General features: G+C 40.5%; 1 protein-coding gene across 3 annotated transcripts in view; it reads right to left on the minus strand.

Annotated features, from left to right (window-relative positions):
* The window catches only part of LOC101172488 (histone deacetylase 7), a 52,113-nt gene that overhangs the window by 20,964 nt on the left and 8,996 nt on the right, over positions 1-22,153 (minus strand). For all 3 annotated transcript variants that reach the window (XM_023955249.1, XM_023955251.1, XM_011475572.2), the window contains exons 2-15: positions 13,067-13,251; positions 12,498-12,573; positions 12,095-12,200; positions 10,763-10,842; positions 10,050-10,163; positions 9,214-9,311; positions 6,440-6,538; positions 5,189-5,333; positions 4,122-4,363; positions 3,822-4,040; positions 2,648-2,843; positions 2,423-2,556; positions 2,218-2,338; positions 2,088-2,131 (exon numbers count right to left, since the gene is read on the minus strand). In XM_023955249.1, the coding sequence (XP_023811017.1) occupies positions 2,088-2,131; positions 2,218-2,338; positions 2,423-2,556; positions 2,648-2,843; positions 3,822-4,040; positions 4,122-4,363; positions 5,189-5,333; positions 6,440-6,538; positions 9,214-9,311; positions 10,050-10,163; positions 10,763-10,842; positions 12,095-12,200; positions 12,498-12,573; positions 13,067-13,251 (1,859 nt within the window). The remainder of the gene's footprint in view (positions 1-2,087; positions 2,132-2,217; positions 2,339-2,422; positions 2,557-2,647; positions 2,844-3,821; positions 4,041-4,121; positions 4,364-5,188; positions 5,334-6,439; positions 6,539-9,213; positions 9,312-10,049; positions 10,164-10,762; positions 10,843-12,094; positions 12,201-12,497; positions 12,574-13,066; positions 13,252-22,153) is intronic.

Here is a 22,153-nt window from a genome sequence, read left to right on the forward strand (position 1 = left end):
GCACCCAAGGGACACGGCCGCCATCGCCAAGGGGCCCGCACCCCCCACCAGGGAAGGGGTAGGGGACAGATGGACCCAGGTCCCACCTTCCTTGTAAAATGTGTGTGCGTGTATGGGTGTTTGAGAGGGTGTTTGTGTGCATGTGTGTGTGTTTATGTTTGAATGTATATATTGAAGGGGGAGGGGTGTGTGTACTAAGGGGGGTGCAGTTAAAATTGGCGAGTAGGGCACTAAGGGGACATCTCCTGATTACTCACAGTGATGTCCCCTCACCCTCCACACCAAGGGGCCCTAAATGTCTAAGGTGCGGTTAAAATTGGCGGGTAGGGTGCCAGGAGGACATCTGCTGCTTGCTTGCAGTGATGTCCAAGCACCCCCCCTACCAAGGACCCTACATGTCTAAGGTGCAAATAAAACCGAAAGAGGGGGGGCCCACTCCATACGGCAACCATAGGAGGGGGGCCACTCCCAAGTAGCCCCCCCCCCAAGGCGCATCGCAGGCTAGACCCCCCACCCCCTCACCCTAATATGAGGTTATATAAGGAAGGGGGTAAGTTGGGGACAGCTGGTAGACTGTCCCCCGGTGGTCAAACAGCCGTCCCCCAGCCCACCCCCAGCAAAGGGGCCAGGGCCACCCAGCCCAGGGGCCCACCCCCGGAGGCGCCGACACCCCAGGCCCGGCACCACCCACCCCACACAGAGAGAGAGGAGCCAATAAAATAATTTTAAAATGAAATAAATCGGTTGTGTCGATATTGGGAAAATATCCCTTGGATTGAGGCACAGAGATTCATTTCTGATCATGTAAAGACGTTAAATGGAACTTGATTTACTCTGCCTGACGTCACAACCGAGCACCAGCACAGCAAACAACGCACACATGTGATGGTGGAAGGTGGAGGAAAAAGACGTCGAGCATCATTGAGCCATCATAACAGACGAATGTGCTGAGATACTCTGGATTTTCTGAAGATGGAGACGTTTTAAAATCTTTAGGAAAATACAACGGTAACACGACTCCAACCGCCTCTTAAGACGACGTGCGTTTCTCACAGTACTGACTGTCCAGGTACTTTTTGCACTCATGAACTGCAACAGCAGACATAATGTCAGCTCTGCTGAAGCCTGAGGCATTGCTAGCACATTTAGAATCCTGGATCAATTTCAGGCCGGTGAATCTGATCCAGTCGATCAAAATGAACCAATTTCAACTGTGAATCAGATCAGCAACTTCTAATTATGGTGCAAATCGAATCGTTGCTCAAATGAATCGTTACACTCTTTCAAAAATTCAATCTAGTACTGAGAGTGACACCAGTTTTGGTTGAAAACTACATGATTCTGGTGTGTATTGATTCAGGCACTATGTATTGAGATGTGTGTCGATTCGTGTGAGAAGGAAAGATGCACATTGCTACTAAAAAGCATTAGTCAGTGGTTTAAACTGCTAGCTGTACTTAAACAGCATCTAAAAAAAAATAATTTGAAGAGCAATTTAAAGCGTTCCTTGCATATAACAGGCGAGAGTAAACATTTTGTGTGGACTCATTGACATATAAGAATTTTATTCTGTCTTGTCTTCTACTGTATTTTCTGTTACTCATTCCCCATGGACTGTAGCTGCGAAAAGATGGAATCAGAGGAATTTCTTTTATCACAGAATTTGCCATCTTGTTCCAATCACCAAAGCAGCCGAAGGCCGGAAATCCCAGCAGATCAGGCCTCTTATCAACTGCCACCCAGACCCATTCAGTTTTCCCCATCTATTCTTTTTCTTTCTTGCACACTTCTATTTCCCTCATGAAAACTTCCCGGCAGCATTTCGTGTTATATTTTTTCTAGTTTTCTCTTTTTTTTTTTTACCAGATGATGTCTTTGATTTTGGAGCTTTCTGAGTTATCTTAGCCAAACAAAACAGAATCGTCAACTTGTAGTATCATTAAGTCAATTGTGTAATGAAGCATAATCAGCCATGTAATGTTTGCTGCTCAGTAATGCAAGTGGAAAAAGTCCCACATGACTTGTGTGGTTATTTTTATGTTTCTGTGAAGTGTGTGATTGTGTGTCATTATGTGTGCAGCACTCACCCCAACCCCTCCACATGGAAGTAAGACAAAAAGAGGCTGAGGTCCTGAAACAGACAGTATTTATTTAACTGCTGAATGTGTGAAATGAATCTTATAAGAGTATTTTTAAGTGTGTTGGTGTCAAACGTACCAGTGAGTTTGTGGTTGTCCTGCTTGAGGCGGCTGAGCGTGTCGTTGCCAAACAAATGCACATGCTTTTCTGAATGAATTGACTGCAGCTCCTCGGCTGTGGCCTTTCTGCTCTGGATGCACTTTAAAAACAGACCAATTATGTGTGAATATTCAACGGATGTCGTTCTAGGAAAATCTTGAACATTTATTTGTCTTAAGCGCACCTCGCACTGGTTTTTCAGCCCTCTTTCATTTAGTCTGGACCAGACGCTCTGAATCCTACCCGAATGCTCAGGGTGGCGGCTGTTGTCTCCACATGAACACTGGTGCCTCTGCATCTGAGAATCATACGCCAGACCTAGAGATACACATCTGATTAGAATTTCCTTTTCCAGGTCTCTTCCATTTTCGTCACTCAGCTGGAGCGTCCCAGATCAAGATTCTCCCACCTGTAGTGAAGCGTAACTTCACGTCTGAACCGGCGTTAGACAACGTCAGAGACGGCACCGTCACGCAGGGCTGCGAGGTGGAGAGCAGCGAGGTGGAGGGCGGTAAGGAGCGCGTCCGGTACACCGGCTTGTGCCAAAAGGCAGTTGGTACGGTCAGCGCATCCGGCTGCAGACTTGCTCTGACGTTCAGCTGTCTCTGTAATTCGCAAAACGTTTATAAAAGGAACTTGAAAAAAATCATAGATTTTTTTTTTCACATCTGCTGAATATGGAGATTTAGGGAATTATGTGTGATGTGCCATATCATTACAGGAAGGGCATTGTGGCCATCCTTCTGGAGCTTGTTCATCCAAAGCAACAGCGCCTCCACATGGTAAAACATAAACCTCTAAACCAGAGGTCTGCAACCCACATGCAGCTCTTTTATTCCACCTTTCTGGCTCTCTGGCTTTGGAGAAAAAGGCCAACAGCTTGAGGAAATAATGGGTTTGTAATTCATAATTAATTTCTCCTGTATTGGTGTTTATTTGTGTACAATATTATGAGGGGTTTATCTCATTATTGTATTGCAAGTGGGGGGACTGATGTTTTTTTTTTGTTTTTTTTTTTACATCAAAAGTACTTTAAAATTAAAATAATTGAACTGAATTCAACTGAAATGTAGTTTTGTTTAATTAAGTTTTTCCATTTAGTTTTTCTGGTGCATTTTGATGATAGATAATGACATGTTTGGCTTGATTTTCTCACGTCTGTAATTGAGGTAAATCTGCAGCAGCAGGAGGATCTGATTTGACACAAGGGGGTATTTTATTTTGAAAGAAACTGCCTTCAAAAGTTGTAGAAATTTTAATTATTTTATATGGAAAAACATAACACAGTTATAATTCAATTATCGTATAAATCTAAAAGCTCCATTTTATCAATAAATGTCTATATGAGCACAGAAACATTAGTGTATTGTGGGGGGTGGGGCTTGTCGGTTCTCTGTTAGTTTTGTTCAGTAAGAAACAGAACCAAATGCCTCTTTATGCAAAGTTTGCTTTTGTAAAGCAGATTGAGACAATCTAATTGGTGGATAAAATAAATCTGGAAAACCCATAAAGCAGGGGGAACAGACCTGTTAATCTGCAACAAAAACTGTATAATCTCCATGAAAGGTGAAACATATCAGCACCTGGCTGGGTGAAAGGGAAGACTCGATCAGGCTGTCTCTGGAGGAGGTGATGGATTCTGTGTCACCAACGGAATCAGTGCTGGCGCTGCTTTGCCTTCGGTGCCGACCGTCATCACACAGTGAGCCCGGTTCTGAGCTGCAAGCCGACCCTGTCCCTGATCCCGTACCGCTCTCTAGGTCCATGTCCTCCTCATGAAGGTCTGGCCTGTTGCTGCATTTCTGAACAGATTTTTTTCTATTCATTTTTTTTTACTGAATATTTAAACAAATATTTAAAAGAACAAATGGTCTTCTTTTTACCTTAATAAAGTGAGAGCCTAGTTTGAACCTCTCCAATCCATTCTTGTGGTAGTCCTGGGACAACTGCTGCTGAATGTGTTGGTGGTGGGACGTGCGGGGGGGAAGAGCTGAGTGGCTATGCGGCAGTGGCTCTGAATATGTCCGCTTCACAGTTTGGTGAGAAGGCAAAGTGACCAAGCCTTCTTTGGAGGGGGACGGCAGGTGAGGAGGATGCTGGTGAGCGATAGAACTCAGGCCATGAACTGGGAAGAGTGGAGGGAAAGGAACAGATTCAAATACGGTGGGGGAAAAAAGAAAAGAAATTAAGAATTTCAAAGGGATAGAGCATAAATTTAAACATAAATCGTTCAAAAAATGCAATTAAAGTGAAGAAAATATTAAATTACAGCTACTTTTGGATGTACGTGCTAATGAATATGTAATACAATGTTCGGTCCAGCAGAGGGCGCTCTTGTAACAAATGTATTCACCTTATTGCAGCACTTTTTTCTGTGGACATAAAGGTGTTGTAAAAGTCACGGTTCAATTATTTGTTTGTGGCAGTAATCATGCTTTACTTGCATGATTAACTAATACTAAAGTTTAATGACATATCAATTTAAATAGATCAGATCAGAGACATCCAAATATTTGATAACTAGCAGTTGGAATTAATGTTGCAAATAAACAAAAATGGGGGGGGGGGGGGACTTTCTGCTTCACAGATTTTCTCCAATTACAAAGAGTTGAAATGTTCTTCATATCTGGACTAGACTGCCTTTATCTCAAAAAAGTCAAAAGAAATGGTAGTGAAAAAATAATTCTCATCAAAGAAAGTGTATACTGGATGTATTTAAAGTTCCATTAATGGTTTATTTAAAAAGCAGTTTTCAACATCATAAAAAAGAAATTTAGGGTTTTTCTATAAAGACAAACACAGCAACAGAGGAAATTTTTTTTTACAAAAATGAATGAAAAACTGTTGTTTTTATCATAATCAATTAAAAAAAAATCCTGTGATATAATTGGAGAGCAGCTTATTTGGCTCATTTCTGAAATGCATAAAGTGTTTTTGCGACAGAACTCACCAGAGATGAGCTGGGAGTGGACAAAGCCAGTGCGTGGTTCAAAAATGATCAATGGCTGCAAGCGCTGAAGCAGAGCTTGACTGCTTCCTTCCGAATGCAGGTAGACAGGTTGGAGAGCCATTTGTTGTCTTATGTGCAAGTCAGCCTGAGGAGAAAAAAGGATGATGCTGCTGACTCACGAAGTTAGGAGATGCCTCCACAAAACAAAAAATAACAACGTTTACAAAAGAAAAATACTTTCCAAGCTGTAATCCAAGTTATTTCTTGGAATACTGCCATTAGAATCACAACACTTACTATGTGAAAAACTTGTGAGCGAAAACTAAAACTTGCATTTCTGTTGGTGACCTCTTTGATTGAAGCATTACAGAGATGATTCAAGAAAAGGAAAGGATTCTAGTTTCAGCAGTTTGGAGAATGTGCAGTAGGTGGAGCAAACGCTCATCCTTGCAGGACTCTGCCCACACATGCACTTTAATAAACTCAGCGGAAAGCAAAAACTTTATTCCCTCCAGGGTTTTTTTTAACTCACGGGGAACGTGTCACAATTTGTCGCTTTCCTACGTAAAACCACTCGTTCATGCACTTCAATAGTTAAGCTAAATAAATGTCACATCAGGTCCTGTGGCTTCAAGAAACCGTCAACCAGTCCAGAATGCTTAGCAGTTGCCATGAAGTATTTGTGCAATATTTGTATTTTTGCTGAATGTGGCCAGACGCGTGATGCCCAAATATTTCCCCTGTGGTATTTCCTGTTCAAAGCATGTTGTTTGAAGGATCCTGTGGTTTGTTACGATGACACTTCCTATTAGAAATGCTACATTATTCCATTTTACAAGATCCAAAAAAGTCTTGACTTTAAAGACAACTCATGACTGGATATCCCCTATTCTGCACTGCTGGAGTTGAATTTATATTGTTCAAAGTAACTTTTTTTCAATCAAAAGACTGTTTTTTATTATTTTATGATTCATAACTTAAGGAATAATTACAGTACTTCTTTTTCACATGGCTGTATTTGTTACAGTACGCGCACACACTTTAATCGGCGTGTGCTTACACACTTTCATTGAGGCCGAATCGTCAAAATATAAAAACATCATCAAGACAAAGAAGGAAGTGAAAACTTGAAAATAGCCCAGACAAGATATCAGTCTGCACACAAAGGGAGCTGCAGCCTTCAAAATTTCATGTCATTTAGAAGCTTTCTTCTATCACTTTAGTGCCACAAAAGGATGAGTTGTTGCTTACCTGTGCAGGAAGTCCAGCTGTGATGTTGGGCATGGTGGTGGGGCTGATGGGTAGAGAGCTGGGCGCCATGCTTCCATTTTTCAACAGCATTCGTTGAGACTAAGGAGACGCGGTTTTTAATAATCAGTGTTTTAGTTGTGATTGAACATGCGTAGAGTAAACATTAGTGCAGGTCCAAAAAGAAAACCAAGATGTCATTCTTCACCGATGACCTCATTTCAGATATATGTACAAGCACATCAAAATACTCGGTAGTATGAACCATAAATCAATGCCACGCAGCTGCACACAAACAGTGGTGGACAAAATTGTTGGTACCCCTCAGTTAAAGAAAGAAAGTCCTCAATGCTCACTGAAATGACTTGAAACGTTCAAAAGTAACAATAAATTAAAATGTATTGAAAATTAAAGAATCAAAATCAGCCATTACTTTTGAGTTGTTGATTAACAGAATTATTTAAAAAAAACAAACTATTGAAATAGGGCTGGACTAAAATGATGGTACCCATAACTTAATATTTTGTTGCACAACCTTTTGAGGCAATGACTGCAATTAAACGGTTTCTGTATTTGTCAATGAGCCTTCTGCACCTGTCCACAGGTATTTTGGCCCTTCCTCATGAGCAAACTGCTCCAGTTGTCTCAGGTTTGACGGGTGTCTTCTCCAAATGGCATGTTTCAGCTCCTTCCACAGATGTTCAATGGGATCCAGATCTGGGCTCATAGAAGGCCACTTCAGAATAGTCCAACACTTTTCTCTGAGCCATTCTTTGGGGTTTTTGGCTGAGTGTTTTGGATCGTTGTCCTGTTGGAAGACCCATGACCTGCGGCTGAGACCAAGCTTTCTGACACTAGGCAGCACATTTCTACCCAGAATGCCTTGATAATCTTGAGATTTCATTTGACCTTGCACAACTTCAAGACACCCTGTGCCAGATGCAGCAAAGCAGCCCCAAAACAGAACTGAGCCTCCTCCATGTTTCCCAGTAGGGACAGTGTTCTTTTGGTTGGATGCTTCATTTTTGAGTCTACCAACATAGAGCTGATGTGCCTTACCAGAAAGCTCCAGTTTTTTCTCATCTGTCCAAAGGACATTTTCCCAGAAGCTTTGTGGCTTGTCAACATGCATTTTTGCACATTCCAGTCTCGCTTTTTTATGATTTCCTTTCAACAGTGGTGTCCTCCTCGGTCATCTCCCATGAAGTCCACTCTGGCTCAAACAATGACGAATGGTGGGATCTGACACTGATGTACCTTGATCTAGGAGTTAACCTTTAATGTCTTTGGAGGTTGTTCTGGGCTCTTTGGATACAGTTCCAACTATCCGTCTCCTCAATTTGTCATCAATTTTCCTCTTCCGGCCACGTCCAGGGAGGTTGGCTACTGTCCCGTGGGTCTTAAACTTCTGAATAATATGTGCCACTGTGGTCAGAGGAACTTCAAGCTGCTTAGAGGTGGTCCTATAGCCTTTACAATGTTTGTCTATAATTTTGTTTCTAATGTCCTGGAACAATTCTCTCCTTCGCTTTCTGTTGTCCATGTTCAGTGTGGTTCACACCTTTTCACCAAACAGCAACGTGACTTTTTGTCTCCCTTTAAATAGGCAGACTGACTGATTCTGGGTTTGAAAACAGCTGTCATGTCAATTAAAGGACATACCTGAGTTCATCATGACCCTCTAGACAATTAGTTCACAGTCTTTTATGGAAGTACCATCATTTTTGTCCAGCCCTATTTCATTAGTTTGTTTTTTTAAATAATTCTGTTAATCAACAACTCCAAAGTAATGGCTGATTTTGATTATTTAATTTTCAATACATTTTAATTTATTGTTACTTTTGAACGTTTCAAGTCATGTCAGTGAGCATTGTGGACTTTCTTTCTTTAACTGAGGCGTACCAACAATTTTGTCAACCACTGTAGCTGCAACATGTTAATAATATCTCCCATAAAGCTTCACGTGCAGCCAAGGAAGCAGAATTACTGAAAAATGTAGAAGGTACTCTTTCTAACACTAATACAGTGTGTCATGAAACATGAGCATTTACAAAGAAAAGAAAAACTGAGAGTTATGAATGTGTCAAGAAAAGTAAATTATTCAAACTTTTGTCAAACTTTATGCTTCCTGATGTTTACCTGTATACAAAAACTACAATTATCCTATAAATCTCAATTTTCCCATTTTCAATAGGGGCCTCTTCATCAGACGTTTACAAAATAGATTATAAAATGTCAACTGCAAATACAAAAAAAGGAAAAACGTTGACTGTGACGGCTGCATTTTTCTTTTTGGGAAATACAGACAAATTGTGCCAATTTTCAATAAGATAAGCATTTATTTATTGTTTAAATTATTTCAATGTAGAAGTTTACAATGAAAATCTAATAGGGGAATTATCTGTAATGTTTCATCTGAATCCAGATCTCATTATGTCAAACCTTTTTTTTTTCCAGACAGACCTTTTCTTCATTTTTTATGTATTTATGGCATATTTATATGTCTTTCTGTTCTATTTGAAGAAACGAAAAACAACCAAGTGCAATAGAATTTTCTAAAATAGTTCATTTGAATTTAATGTTATCATAAGGATTCAAAGAATCGCAGGACGATTGACACGTTTTCCCCTCACCAAATCTGTCCCTCTTTACAAAAACATTCCTGCCTTAAGACAATAGTAAAGGGAAAAAGTTTAGTCCATGTTGAATAGATAAGAACAAAAGCTGACTGCAAATGTAAATCATTACTTTTGTGTCTATTAACGGGAGGAGCTCACCTCATGAGCTGGTGGTGGGGGGCCAAGGTCGTACAGGGTATCATTTGGTGAGCTGCATCCTGATGCAGAGGAGCTGCTGCAGCTGCTCGGGGATGAGTCTGAGAGACAAAAAGAAGAAACACTATTGTACTTCAAAGAACCACTCCAATAAAAATGGTGTTTTGGTTTTTTTTTAACATGTTCTTGTAGCTTTTTTTTCACAATGGAGGACATTTATAAAGAAAACTTAACTTACATTTGGCATTTCTAAGTATTTCTTTTATTCAAACCATTGTGAATCAGGAGCAGACAAGAAAATGGCGTTAGAAAAAAGCCTGTAGCAGTAATGTAGGTGCTACAGTCAGCGGGCCGCAAGCTTCATGCTCTGCCTCATCTGATGCATCCACTTGCACACAAATAAATCCACGTATGTCTTTGTTTACACTGTACTGTACTGTTGCTCGTCATTTGTGTTGAACCGGTGATGTTGGATTGAGGTTGTAAGGGACTGAAAGCTAGCGGGAGAGAGTGTAAACAAAGGGATGATGATAAGGAAAGCAGGCTTACTCCATGCCTACAACTCAGAGACACATTTCTATTGCCGCCCTGCAAAAACTATGTCCTAGAAAAAAGACACAGGTTTTTAGATTTTGGCTAAAAATGACATAATCATAACTAAAAGACCACTGGGAACGCTTTGAAAAATACATGACCCCAAAAAAAAGGAATGAAACTGTGTGAGTATGGGTCTTGCAGAAGGAAAAGGTTAAATAAAATCGATTAAAATGGTGCAACAGCTGACCCATAAAGACACAAAAGCACCTCAAACAAACATGCAGTGGTGGAGATGCTCTTACCCAGAGTTTCTGTCTTATGTTTGACAGAGGGGGGAGCGCTGATCTTGCGCTGCAGTGGGTTAGGCCTCATGGAGATGAGTTTTTTCAACTTCCACTTGAGTGTGGGCTCTGAGACTGCAGGGGCGCAAATGCACAGGTGAGAAATCAGTTTAAAACTGAGCCATGCAAATGTGCTGCAGTGGAGGCTCTTTGTGTTTAGGTTGGTCATTTTCCAGTTACCTCCCAGTAATCAATCAGTGGCAGGCCGTGATCAGATAAAACCTGTTTGTGTTGTCACCGTGCCAACATAACCTCTGCGACTGTGTGTGCTCTTGGGCGCAGGACAAGGCAAATAAATAATGGTTGGCAGAAGGGTAAGGAATGGAGGAGCCACACCCACTTTCATTCACGCCATGAGGGAGCTCTGTTCTGGACTCTCACGCAGTTCATTTTACACATACCTTGGCTAAAGTTGTGTAAGAGCTTTGTTCTGATTTGTCTTTGATTTTATAGCTGATCGGCCACTCTGGCCTGATTTGAATTTAGGTTCATTCATTTTAACGCAAAGGGATGGAGTTTCTATCATGTAGAAAAAAAACCGTTGTTAGTTTATGAAGCAATTCTACTAAATCAGGGCATGAAATGACTCTATGAACACATGTGCAATGGAAAATCCGCCGCTTTCCTTCACATAGCATGAAGGAAGTCCCTGTGAAAAAAAACAGAGGTCTCACCTGTTCTTCGAAGGGCCAGGTCCTGACGCTGGTCACAGGCTCCTGGCTGCGGCTTTGGGGACATGTTAGAAACCGGTAACCTTGGTAACCAAAACAATCTCAATTAGACTTGTTTCTGCCACAATCGCAAACACTGCAGCTCTAATTTCTATGTCCTGCAGCAGTCCTGGACTGGATTGGTTTTGCAATTTTTTGCCCCTTTGAGTGAAACTTTTGCCCTCTCTGCATCCTCAAATCTCACCAAAATTTGTACGCAGTGAAAATTGATTTCAGTCATGGTAAAACGACCCCCTCCCAAAAGAAATGATGACATCACAGCGGGAGAAACCGTAAAAAAAAGGAATGGGGCCAAAGTCTCTTCCTGGGTTAAAACATGTTTTCAAAGTCCACTAATAAACCAAAACGCACGTGTTGGGGATAGCCAAAGCAAAATTTTGAAGTTATTATGGGATAGCCACAGGACCCACAGCTTGGTGGCCAAATTTCACGATTTTCACACAATACGGGAAAAGTAAACATTTGTTCGCGCGATCTACACAAAATTTCACACACCTGCCACAAGATTAAGTCTACAACCACAACAGAAGTTTCCTTGACCTATGACCTTGGGAAAAGGCCGCCATCTTCAATTAAAAGAAAAAGAAATCCCCTTTACTACCTCCTACAAATGTAAACTCCTCCAAGAGATTTCGATCTATCGCCTCACAATTCCTTGAGCATCATTGGGAAGCTATTTGGGAAATATTTTAGTTTTAGATGTTGCAGATTTTTTTTAGGCAAGCTCACAAGCAGGACATTCCCCTCTTGTTCGCGATTTTATTTTTACCGGAATGGTGTGAAAGTTTAATACATGAATCGTTGAGTCAAGCTGAATGAAATGATTTAACATACCACATGAATTGACAAAAAAAACCTCAGTTACCAAGGAAATGTTAATATTTACATTTACTAATTCTTCTCAAAATTACATAGACCTGTTCGTCACCCTCAGGCAACCAAAAAAGGAAATAGTTGCTATGGAGATAAAACCAACATAAAAGCTCCCAATCTGAAAAATACAAAGTGTATTTTCATGAATTTTTCATGTGCTGTTCGGACGAGAGTGACAGGAGGAGAGTGAGGGGCGTGTAGCAGCTGATCAGCCAGGTCAAAAGGGGGCGGCAAGGGCGGGGTGGGTAGTAACTGCGGGTCACACAACGCCTCTCATGGTTTTAATTTGATATGATTTGTTTAACTGTACTTTTCCTTAAACATGCAGCGGTTTTGAACAGAATGAGCCACGTTTCTTCCAGGTGGCGGTCTTTTTGGATGAACCTCTGGTAATATTCTCACCCATATCCTGGGGGAGGGCTGGGGTGGCTGGGAGTGACCCTCTCATGGTTCTTCATAATGATGTGGTCCCGAAGTTTTCTTTTGACAAACGAACTGGCAACAGCGCCTGAAAGACATGAAGCGTGACCAAACATCTTTTATTTTGACGCTGCAATCGGAACTTTATCTTTACTGTAATTGGGTTCAAAAAAATATTTCAGAGAGGGAACTGGAATCTTTCACTTCCTTTTGTGTACTTTCAACTCATCTGGTAGATTTCAATGGAATGAGATAGCAGGAATAATGGAAAATCCCTCCAGTTTCATAACAGTGTACTGTGAGGTGTGTGGCTTCAATGAGCCTCAGGTCAAAAACCTTCATCTTAGAAAATGAAAACAAATTGTGAAAAAAGGACACAACTCACTCTGCTCATTTTTACTCTTTCGCATCAGCTGCTCTTCTGGCTTCTCGTCCATCTTTTGCCTTTGTTCAGCGTTGTACTGTCAAGAAAAAAAATGGCCGAAGATGAACCTATCTAGTCATTGTGGAGTTTGACGAAGTTTCACAAGAATTTAAAACGCCAATAAATACAGCCACAGTATGTTCACGCCGAGTGCCACAGAATCAAAACAACTTCTGAGAAGGTGATCCCTTTACAGAAACCTGACCTGCTTCTCGACAATTTCTGCTGAGCGGTATACCTGGGTATGACTTGTGGTAAAAACAGATGTCTATTTCCTGTGGTTGACTTTGCAAAAGAACTTTCTTCTATGTGTATCTTGTGTTTTCAAATACTGATTTCGCAATATTTAAACTATAAGAATATAAGAAGTATAAGAGTATAAAAATGCCACGGTACAACTTGCATCCATTCTTGACAAAATTAGATTTTATTGCTGGGACATCCTTTCCTTTAAACTGCTATTTTCATTCATGAACACTAAAGCAGTGTCTGCTTTAGCCTCATCAGTCCAATTCTCTGCATCACTTTACCTGCATGTGTGGCTGTGAAAACTGTGGACAATGCTGAGGGTTAAGGGACCCCAGGAAGAAAGGAGGGTGAGGGGCCAGAATCCCAGAATCTGGTCCTGGATGCAACAACCTGTGGCTCAGACTTAGGTCCATGGACTGTCTCCAAGGGACAGGCGATGACACTCGATTGCTGATGGTCACATTCACTACAGAGGGAAAGAGACAAGGGGAAAAACACAGCAGCACTGTCAGAATCTACTGCAGTCAAAAAGGTTTTTCTACGTTATTTTTGCATTTAAAGACATGTTTACATTTTGGGCATATTGCGTGGATGAAAATTGTTCATGCATGAATATACATGAGAAAAGTTGTGGTCTTTATGTGAAGTTTTCACAGATGTGTCACGAATGAAACAAGTAAAACCACAGAGGAAGTACGAACAAACCAGGCAAAGGACATGTAAGTCAAACATGAACCGAGTGTGATTATTGAGCTGTTTATACGCAAATCATTAGTGATTGGTGTGTCAATGACGCTACTTTAACATCATATGTGCACCATGTACGCAATGTAAAGATATACATAGGTGATGCACGCGTAAAAAAGTCCATTAGACTTTTGTGGAACAGTTGTTACAATCCACAATTTGGGTATGCATCTGGCTGAAATCACTGTTAACGTTAGGTTGAGGTTGTAAGGGGCTGGAGAAAATGTAAACAAAGGCATGATGGGAAATGAAGGCAAGCTTATTCAAGGACAAAAGTCCCGCCCACAAACCAGAGGTGAATTTCTGATGAACTTCTGCCGCTTTGCTTTAAACTATGTCTTAGAAAATAACACAGGATTTTAGATTTTGTCTAAAAACAGCATAATCGTCCGGGACGCTTTGAAAATAGATCCAAAGGGGATTGGTACTTTAATATATTTATATATGAGAGCATAAACTGGAGGCCGAGATGAATTGGAGCAATTACTTTCTGCTAAAATGGCATGTTTCTGTGATGTGGCCTGTACAAAAAGTTGATCAATTTCACTTCTAAAGAAAAAATGAATAAATATAGGTGTTTCACTGTAAGCTGTTTATGTCTTGTACAAGATCATATGGCCCCCTGAAAAGGAAGGTCTAGTAATAAGTAGTTAGAAATGATCGTTTTAGAAAATGTTCACAAGCTTTGAGAACAAAAGCTGAAGCTTGAGTGTGCACTCTGGTAATTTGAGCCTGTTTTTATGTGCCAGTGTGAACTGACACCTGAAACCAAGTGATGAGGAATGTTTCGATAGCGATACAAAAATGAAGACCTGTACAGTATGGAAAGAAAAAACCTCATTCGCTCTGGGGTAGAAGGAAAGTGAGAAGGAGGAAAGGTTGTGGAAATTTACTGCACCTGTCTGCCTGAAGGACCCTGGAGCAAAGCTACTCCAAACGAAAAAACTTAACAAACCTTTCAGCCTTCATTTAAACTACAAGCATTTAGTGATCAGATCGGATTTTTAATTCAGCAACAAACAAGCCAGAATCAAAATACTGTGAAGCTAAACTACACAACATGAAACAATTCTTAATTCTTGTTAAGACCTAAACACTTCCACATTCTTAAGTGACATTTTAGGTCCAAATCAATCTCCCATAAAACATTCACATGATATCATATGTTTGGAGCAAACAGGTTTTCCTCCTGCAGTCTAGTCTTGCAGCTCAAAATGTTGCATAAGCAAGGATGGCCTGCTGTGTTTGTGCAGAAAGTCTTAAACATTTGAGCAACAACAGTTTTGTGATTTTGAGCAAATCTTAGAGTCCAAACATCTGGTTTGTTATTTACAGTTGAATCCTGCTTTTCTGGGTAATTAGGGAAATACAAACACATCAAAACTTTAAGTTGCAAAAGGTCTCAGGTTCATCATGCGTTCCATCTGCCGAACCTGAGACTTTCTTTGCGTTTAAACTGTTAATGATAAAATGTGACCTACTTCATTCTTCAATCTGTTTTTTTAACATCAAATGCTAAAACAAAGATCCATCTGCTGCAGCATATTTATATTAGCAGAACAGACCTTGCGGGTTTTTGAAGGAAATCAAAAGTACACTGGAACAGCAGGACTGTGGTTGTGGTGGGAGTTCAGATAATCTACAAACACTTTCAAAAACACACATGCACAAACACAAAGTCTGCAGTGCTATTTTTTTGAACATTCTATTAAGGTTCACACGAATCTGCAATCTAACTTAAACCCTAATCCTAAATTTGGGCACTTCTTGTCGACTTAAACTAACTTTCTTCTGCACAAAAGTTTATAGAAGAGCGTCAAAGTAAAGTTTATATTTTTATTTATCTGTCACCCACACAAGCCTAGTGGTCTCTGCAAGGTCAGTGACGACAGCAGAAATGGTTCAAACAAAGTTAGAAATGCAAGTAAAAACACACAAAACAGCAAGTATACACTCACACCCACACAGAATTTCAGATTTGATCACTTAACAAGATATCTCCCCACCCGAAAGAAAAAAAAGAAAAAAAATCATCCAGGAAGTCCCTTTTTGCAGTGGTATAAACAGCAATACAGAAGTGCATGAGAATTTCTACCCACTTATTAGACGTTGACCCATTTTAGAGAAAATCTATCTTAAAAATATCTTCATCAGAAAACTATTTTAAAGTCCTCCTGTTTTTGGAGTTTTTGACATGACTTGTCGGATTTTCTTTATGAAAGAGAATAAGTGTGATAAAAAATTTTACATTTCTGAATATTTCTCATTTTAAATCGCTGTCAATCAAAGTGTCGCAAAGACGCTTGGTTTGAATTAATAAGTTGTTGTGATGTCACAGCAGCCCAGGAGCGCGTGCGCATTGCACCAGCTCCCTGATTTGCTTAGGTGCGAGAGAAGAGAAAATGGCACATTGCTGCGCTGCCCGCGCATACCTTAAGTGCGGCCAAGGCCGGATTTTGTTTTTGGCCACACGTATTTAAAATGAATATTAAGATTGAAATGTGTAGCCTAGACGGGTACTGTTGGACGATTTGGTTCAGACAGTTCAGACGGGAACCAAATCCCGCTGCGCTGCTGAAAGACCCTTGCGCTGCACCCGTCGCTCCAATCGCTGGCCTAACATTGAAACTGGTAGCCTTTACCGCTCAAACGCGTTCGGTGAGAACAGGCCATAACCTTAACCCAAAAAACTAAGCTTAACTCTTCCTCTGGGTTCGTGCCGCCAAGAAAAAAGTTCACCACTGAACGCACGTATTTGGAAAATTACATGCGAATAGTCACTTTCTTTCTGGCATTTCACTTTATTTGCTGTGTTATGGAGAGAAATTAGACTCAGTCGGATTTGTGCGTGCGTAATTCTTCATTTGTGCGTAAATTAGGATTTCTGTATGCATATTCTTGCTTTTTGTGTGCGTAAATTAAGATTTGTGCAAAATTTGGTATTTCCTTCAGTGGGTGTAGCAGGGCTTAAAAAAACTTTAAAGGAAAATAAAAATTATTATCTGAGAATATGACGTTGACTTTTAAACGCTAATATATATATTAAAAGTATATTATTCTCCGAGACACCGAATTGATACAAAATGCGTAACAGGAACGACCAGTAGGGGGCACTGTTTTTTTACTTCCGGAAAAATCAAAGGCAGTCAGACTGAGAGAGTCACGGTAAGAATGGCGGCCCATCTCGGTTGTCAGCGCCCCGAAGTAAGTAGCCTCTATGTTCAACACTAACATCTACTGTCTGCATGTATTGATTGAGTCATTGTCTGGATACGTTTGGAAGGGAAGGCTGATAGGAAAATTCTAATGACCGAGCATTCCACTGGTATTTAAACGCAGCACTTACGGACGAATTTGTCAGACGTGAAAACAGTCTCACGGTAGATCCGTGCGTAACGTTGGCTTCGTGTGTGCGTAACAAGGGATTTGTGCGTGTTTTTTAAAGATGTGTGTGTGTAAGTAGTTTCAAGCTGTTGTAATCTTAATTTGTGCACACGTAAATTGCATTTTGTATTTTTTTCATTTTATATTTTTTTAACTTATACACAAAACGTATTATGTGAGTAACAAATCACGGACAAATCCAAATTTATGCACAAATCCTAATTTACGCACACACAAAGCAAGAATATGCATACACAAATCCTAATTTACGGACAAATCAAGAATTACGCACGCACAAATCCGACTGAGTCTAATTTCTCTCCATACTAATTTCTCTCCATATTATACTGTGTAGGGTAATTCAACACTTGACTCATGCAAGACGCAGTTTGCAGAAAGGGAGGATCGAGGGCGGGGCTACTCGACGTAGTACCAATGGCTACAACACTTTTGTAACAGAAGAGGTAAAAAAAGAAAAATTGACAGGAACTTACTCAGAAAAAAATTGTGCTTTCTATAACACAAGTCCTATATAAGTAACACATCCAAGAAATGCTTCTACACTAAGATTTGACTTGAAGCAGTTTCACTGTGACTCATTCTTTAAAGGACAAAAAAAACTGTTAGCAAGCTGTGCATTCAAAGATTTATGTCACAAGTTCTTCTGCCTCAACCCTGGAGAGCTTTTAAAAGCTCAGAGCTACTTCCTGTCACACCACCATGATTAAGGAGCACTAACACATCATGACAAAGTACTTTTAGTAGCTGTTTCATCAAATGCACCAACATTTTTTCTAAACTAGAAAATTCAAAATGCAATAACACCAGAAACGACTATAAAGAAGAAGAGAGATGCAATCAATCTATTTGTTTCTCTTTATCTCTTTTGAGTTTAGCGGAGCTAAAAATAGTCCGGACATAGAACCTCTAGTTTCTGTAATAGCACATTTGTTTCACGCCATCATCCTCTTTCCGTTGGCCCAATGCAGCAGCAACAGCAGCAGCAGCACACTGACACACATGCACACCAGATCACACACACGCATGCACTTTTCTTGTGTGCAAGCAAAAAAAAAAAACCCCAGCAACTTCCTGTTTCTAAAGTTAGTCTGCACCATAACATCCTCTTGGTTCATTTAGGCAAGCAGAAGCTGCTATTTTGGTGGAGGGCTTTTGGTGAAAGTTGAAGATATCATGCGGCAGTATTTAGACCGATATAGACAGGGACTTCAAAACAGGAGATGTGTGAAGGCTAATGCATGCTTTCATGAACAATAACAGGGTATGCATGTTTTGTTCGGATGAATAACGCCCACCTCCAGTTCCTTATTATTAGATTTACTTGTGTAAACAACAAAATTTGATGATCAATCAAGCTCTTTGTCCTTTCATTAACATTTATAGAAATCAACAGCTGCTGGGCACATTTTATCCCTTTGCTTGTGAGCAGCTGGAGTATGAGTGTCCTTATGTCTTCATCTTCCTGTGTGTGTGTGTGTGTGTGTGTGTGTGTGTGTGTGTGTTCATCCTATAAATCCCAAGATATTATTAGCTTGCAGTTGTTTCTTTGCAGTGTGCACAGCAGGTCTTTGTGTTTGCACACATAGGATCTGCTTGTGTTGCAGTCCATGGCGCGTACACGTGTCTTGGTGCATGTGTTTGTCAAGTGCATTACCGCCGCCCATATGTCTCTCTTTTTAAAGCAGCGCAGTGGTTGCCTGTCAAACTTTTAGAGCATGTGACAGACTGATTTATTTTTAGCGTCACCTGTCAGAGAACACTTGTGTTATTGTGCACAATCATGGAAGTGCACATTTGTTTCAGGACGGCCACTGTGGCTGTTCCTCAATTTATTAATAGTATTTACAACACTTGTTTTTATGAGCGTGCCTCGTGTGTACGCTGGGGCTTGTATTATTAGTAATCCCGGTGGGCGGCCTTTGGGCCTGTATTCTGCGTCTGTGTGTGTCTGACGTGGGTTTGAGTAGATGTCAGTAACCTCAGCGGTGCTGCAAAAAACAATGAACACGCAAGAAATAGAGAAATCTGTCCCTCTGTACCTGCTGAGCCACAGTGGTGCCATTAACAGCAGACACAACAGTACATTTTGTGAATTTTAAAGGATCAGGAATAAAAAAATGTGCGTGATATAACATTAAAAGTATTGAGGACCCACTCTGATCATGTCTTAATCTATTTTCTATTTGAATGTAAAATCTGATTATCTTCTGATTGAAAAGCGTGCCCTTTTACTTTGTTGCATTTGACAGCTACAAGAAACATTAAAATTAAAACTGGTTTAAATTTCTTGCATAATATTCAAGTCATGCATGGAGCAAAGTTGTGGCCACGCCAACCGGGAAATGCTACTAGACTCCATGCCAGCATAGTCTGAAACAATGTCTGATGTTTACACAGCTTCTAAAAGGAGCTCAACAAAAACAAAAGCTTTGACACGGAAAGTGCTGATTACATAATAGGTAAAATGGAAACTAAGTTTCCAAGTGTATGTATGGGATTCTTGATGTTAGCATAATAGTGGAGCATGTCTGAGGCCAGAATTGACAAAATGTAAACAATCATCTTGTCTAGATTTGTCCCGTCTACAGCTCTGATCAGGAATGATTACAAGAATAATATGAAGATAATAATAGAAAATCATTTCCAGCGTGGAAACAGAAAATCCAAAAACGCAGTTTTAAGAAAGAGTAATTAAGGTTTACTAATTTACCAAAATACTTGTCTATCAGGTTATGCTAATCAGACATTTTTTCAAGATTTTAGGTAAATTATTTTACCTCTGTGCCCTCTATCTGTCAGGCAAAGGCTTTTCTTCAAAGATTTACAATAAAAATTAAAGATTTTCTCAATTTTTCTTTTAACAATCAAACAAATAGTGACTGAATAGTGACTTTTCCAAACCCTTTTTGCACTTTGATTTACTTTGTGTAGGAATTGTGCTATAAAAAGTAAAAACGTGCCTTGCCTTTTACTTCACAATTAGAGTCACAAATAAATACAACTGCCGCTGGCGATGAGGAGGCATCGGCAGAATCTTCTAAATTTCCGCTGGCACATTTTAAAATAATTCTTAGTTATCAATGTAGACGGCAGCCATCAGGTATCACTCAGTCAGGCAAGGATGATATCATTACAAAATCGGGCGACAACCGGGGCGGCCACAGGGCGGTGGCAGCCGGATCGCTGATTGGACGATTTGTAAATGTTTCCAGATGATGGCCGTCCATACTGAGTGGCAACAGCCACCCGAGGGTATATAAGCGGCACATATTATAACTTTTAGACGAAAAAAAAGAAACCCAGCAAAGGCTAAGCCCCAGACTCCAAGACGGAGGTCAAAGCGGTCCAACCACAGCAGGATTTACAGTATATGCCGGACCCATGGTGGCCTGGATAGCCAGATTGATGTCTGGTCATTGCTGGGCCCCCGGTCCACCCTAACTGCCCTTGTCGAGTCCCCACACTGCTGCAGTACAACTTCTAACAATCAGATGGTGGCAGTGGGATGGCAGCATGGGGGGCAGAAGGGTAGCAGTGTGAAATCATCGGATCATCAGACGATTTTGGGGACCTTGAAGACCCTCCTATCAGTCAATTGTTGTGCTGCTGCCTTCCTGCCACCCACCCGTCACTGGACTGCCACCGCACACAACCTCAAAATTTGCCCGGTTGGCTACTGATCAATGTCAAAAAATAGTCCGGTCGCCATAAAATGTTCACCTCTGTTGCATTTTGGGATATGTGACCGTAGTCTTTGCTGATATCACGATATATACAGTAAAAGTAACATAGAGCAATAAAAGACTAGTCTTTACAGGTGGATACCATTATCTGTTTTAAGACATTGCGATAGCTTTATAACAGCTGGGATCTTTGGTCTTTTTCTTACTGGCACATTGTAAAATAAAAACATAACTGATCTTTCCCACTTTGCACATCAATGAAAATCATATTTTAATGGATCAAATCTATGACAGTGTAGAACAAGCATGCATGTAATGCAACAACATTTCTGAATGTTTGGATGGTGCAGCTTCCCATTTATTATGGAGTGGTATCAAAATGTACGCATATGATGTGATGCATTTTATCTCAACATTCATTAGATGATATTTCATTGATATTTTTGTGTCAGAAATAGGCTGCACTTCGTGGCACTGGAAACAGGAGACAAGACAGCTTTGATAAAAGTTAATGAACTAAAGTGGAGACAGTGACTAGGATAGCTTAAGAAGTCCTAAAGCATGCCCAGAGTTGTTTTTTACCCTTTTTTTGAACTTTCCTGGAATAAATGTTCAAATGTTCAAAAGTTCACTCAATTTTAAACTTTTCTTTATGCTGCGCCCCTAAAGCATGACGGGAAAAGCTGAAGAGTCCAAGTTAACTAAGTCACGAGTTGAATGTTTTTCAGCGTGACTTTCCAGTTAGAGAAACAGACTGGCAATTGTTGGAAGAGTTTTAGCCCTTCTCCTATGAGCTTTAAAGGCTCGTCATTTACAGATGGCCTTGAGGACTGTCATAAGGTTGATGCTAGTCCAAAAGCTCCACTGCAGGGTCAGTCAAAATGACCAAGTAAACAGGACTGCAGTTCAATCTAAGGCTGGTCATTGCAGCTAAGAGCATACAGTTGAAAGTACATTCACAAGCCAACTGAAGGCGCGGTATCAGATAAACACTGCCGTTAATTATGCAAATTATACCCGAGCCACGATTTCAGGGGAAGGGAACACGAGCTGACTTCTTTATCCACTTTAAGAGAAACACGGGCTGATCATCTGAGCAGAGACCGATCCAGGTCAGTGGTCTGTGTACCTCAGTATCTGAGGAGTTACCTTTACATGCCCCCACGTGCAGAGACATGGCTGCGAGCGCTTGTTGACAACCTGGCATGAGGAGGATTTGTCCTAGAAAACAAGTTTTCATGTAATGACTTCCTCCTATAAGTCAGTTGTGTTCATGGCGACTTATGCGTAACTGCACACTATAGGTTGGAAGAGTACACACACAAAAGAGGGGCTTCTTTGTTCCAGAATAGTCCTGCAGTCAGCGGGAATTAGGTTACTGTCTTGCAGTGATATCCATCTTTTACTGTAGGTTTTAGTGAAGGTTGGTGATCCCATACATTCAACTCTCCTATGAACACATAAAGACACGTGATCAACAACAGCATGATGGTCCTTTGCCTGTGTTTTTTTTTTTTTAAGGAGAGGAGCATA

The sequence above is a fragment of the Oryzias latipes genome, chromosome 5 (assembly GCF_002234675.1).
Source record: "Oryzias latipes chromosome 5, ASM223467v1".
In the NCBI taxonomy this organism is placed as follows: Eukaryota; Metazoa; Chordata; class Actinopteri; order Beloniformes; family Adrianichthyidae; genus Oryzias; species Oryzias latipes.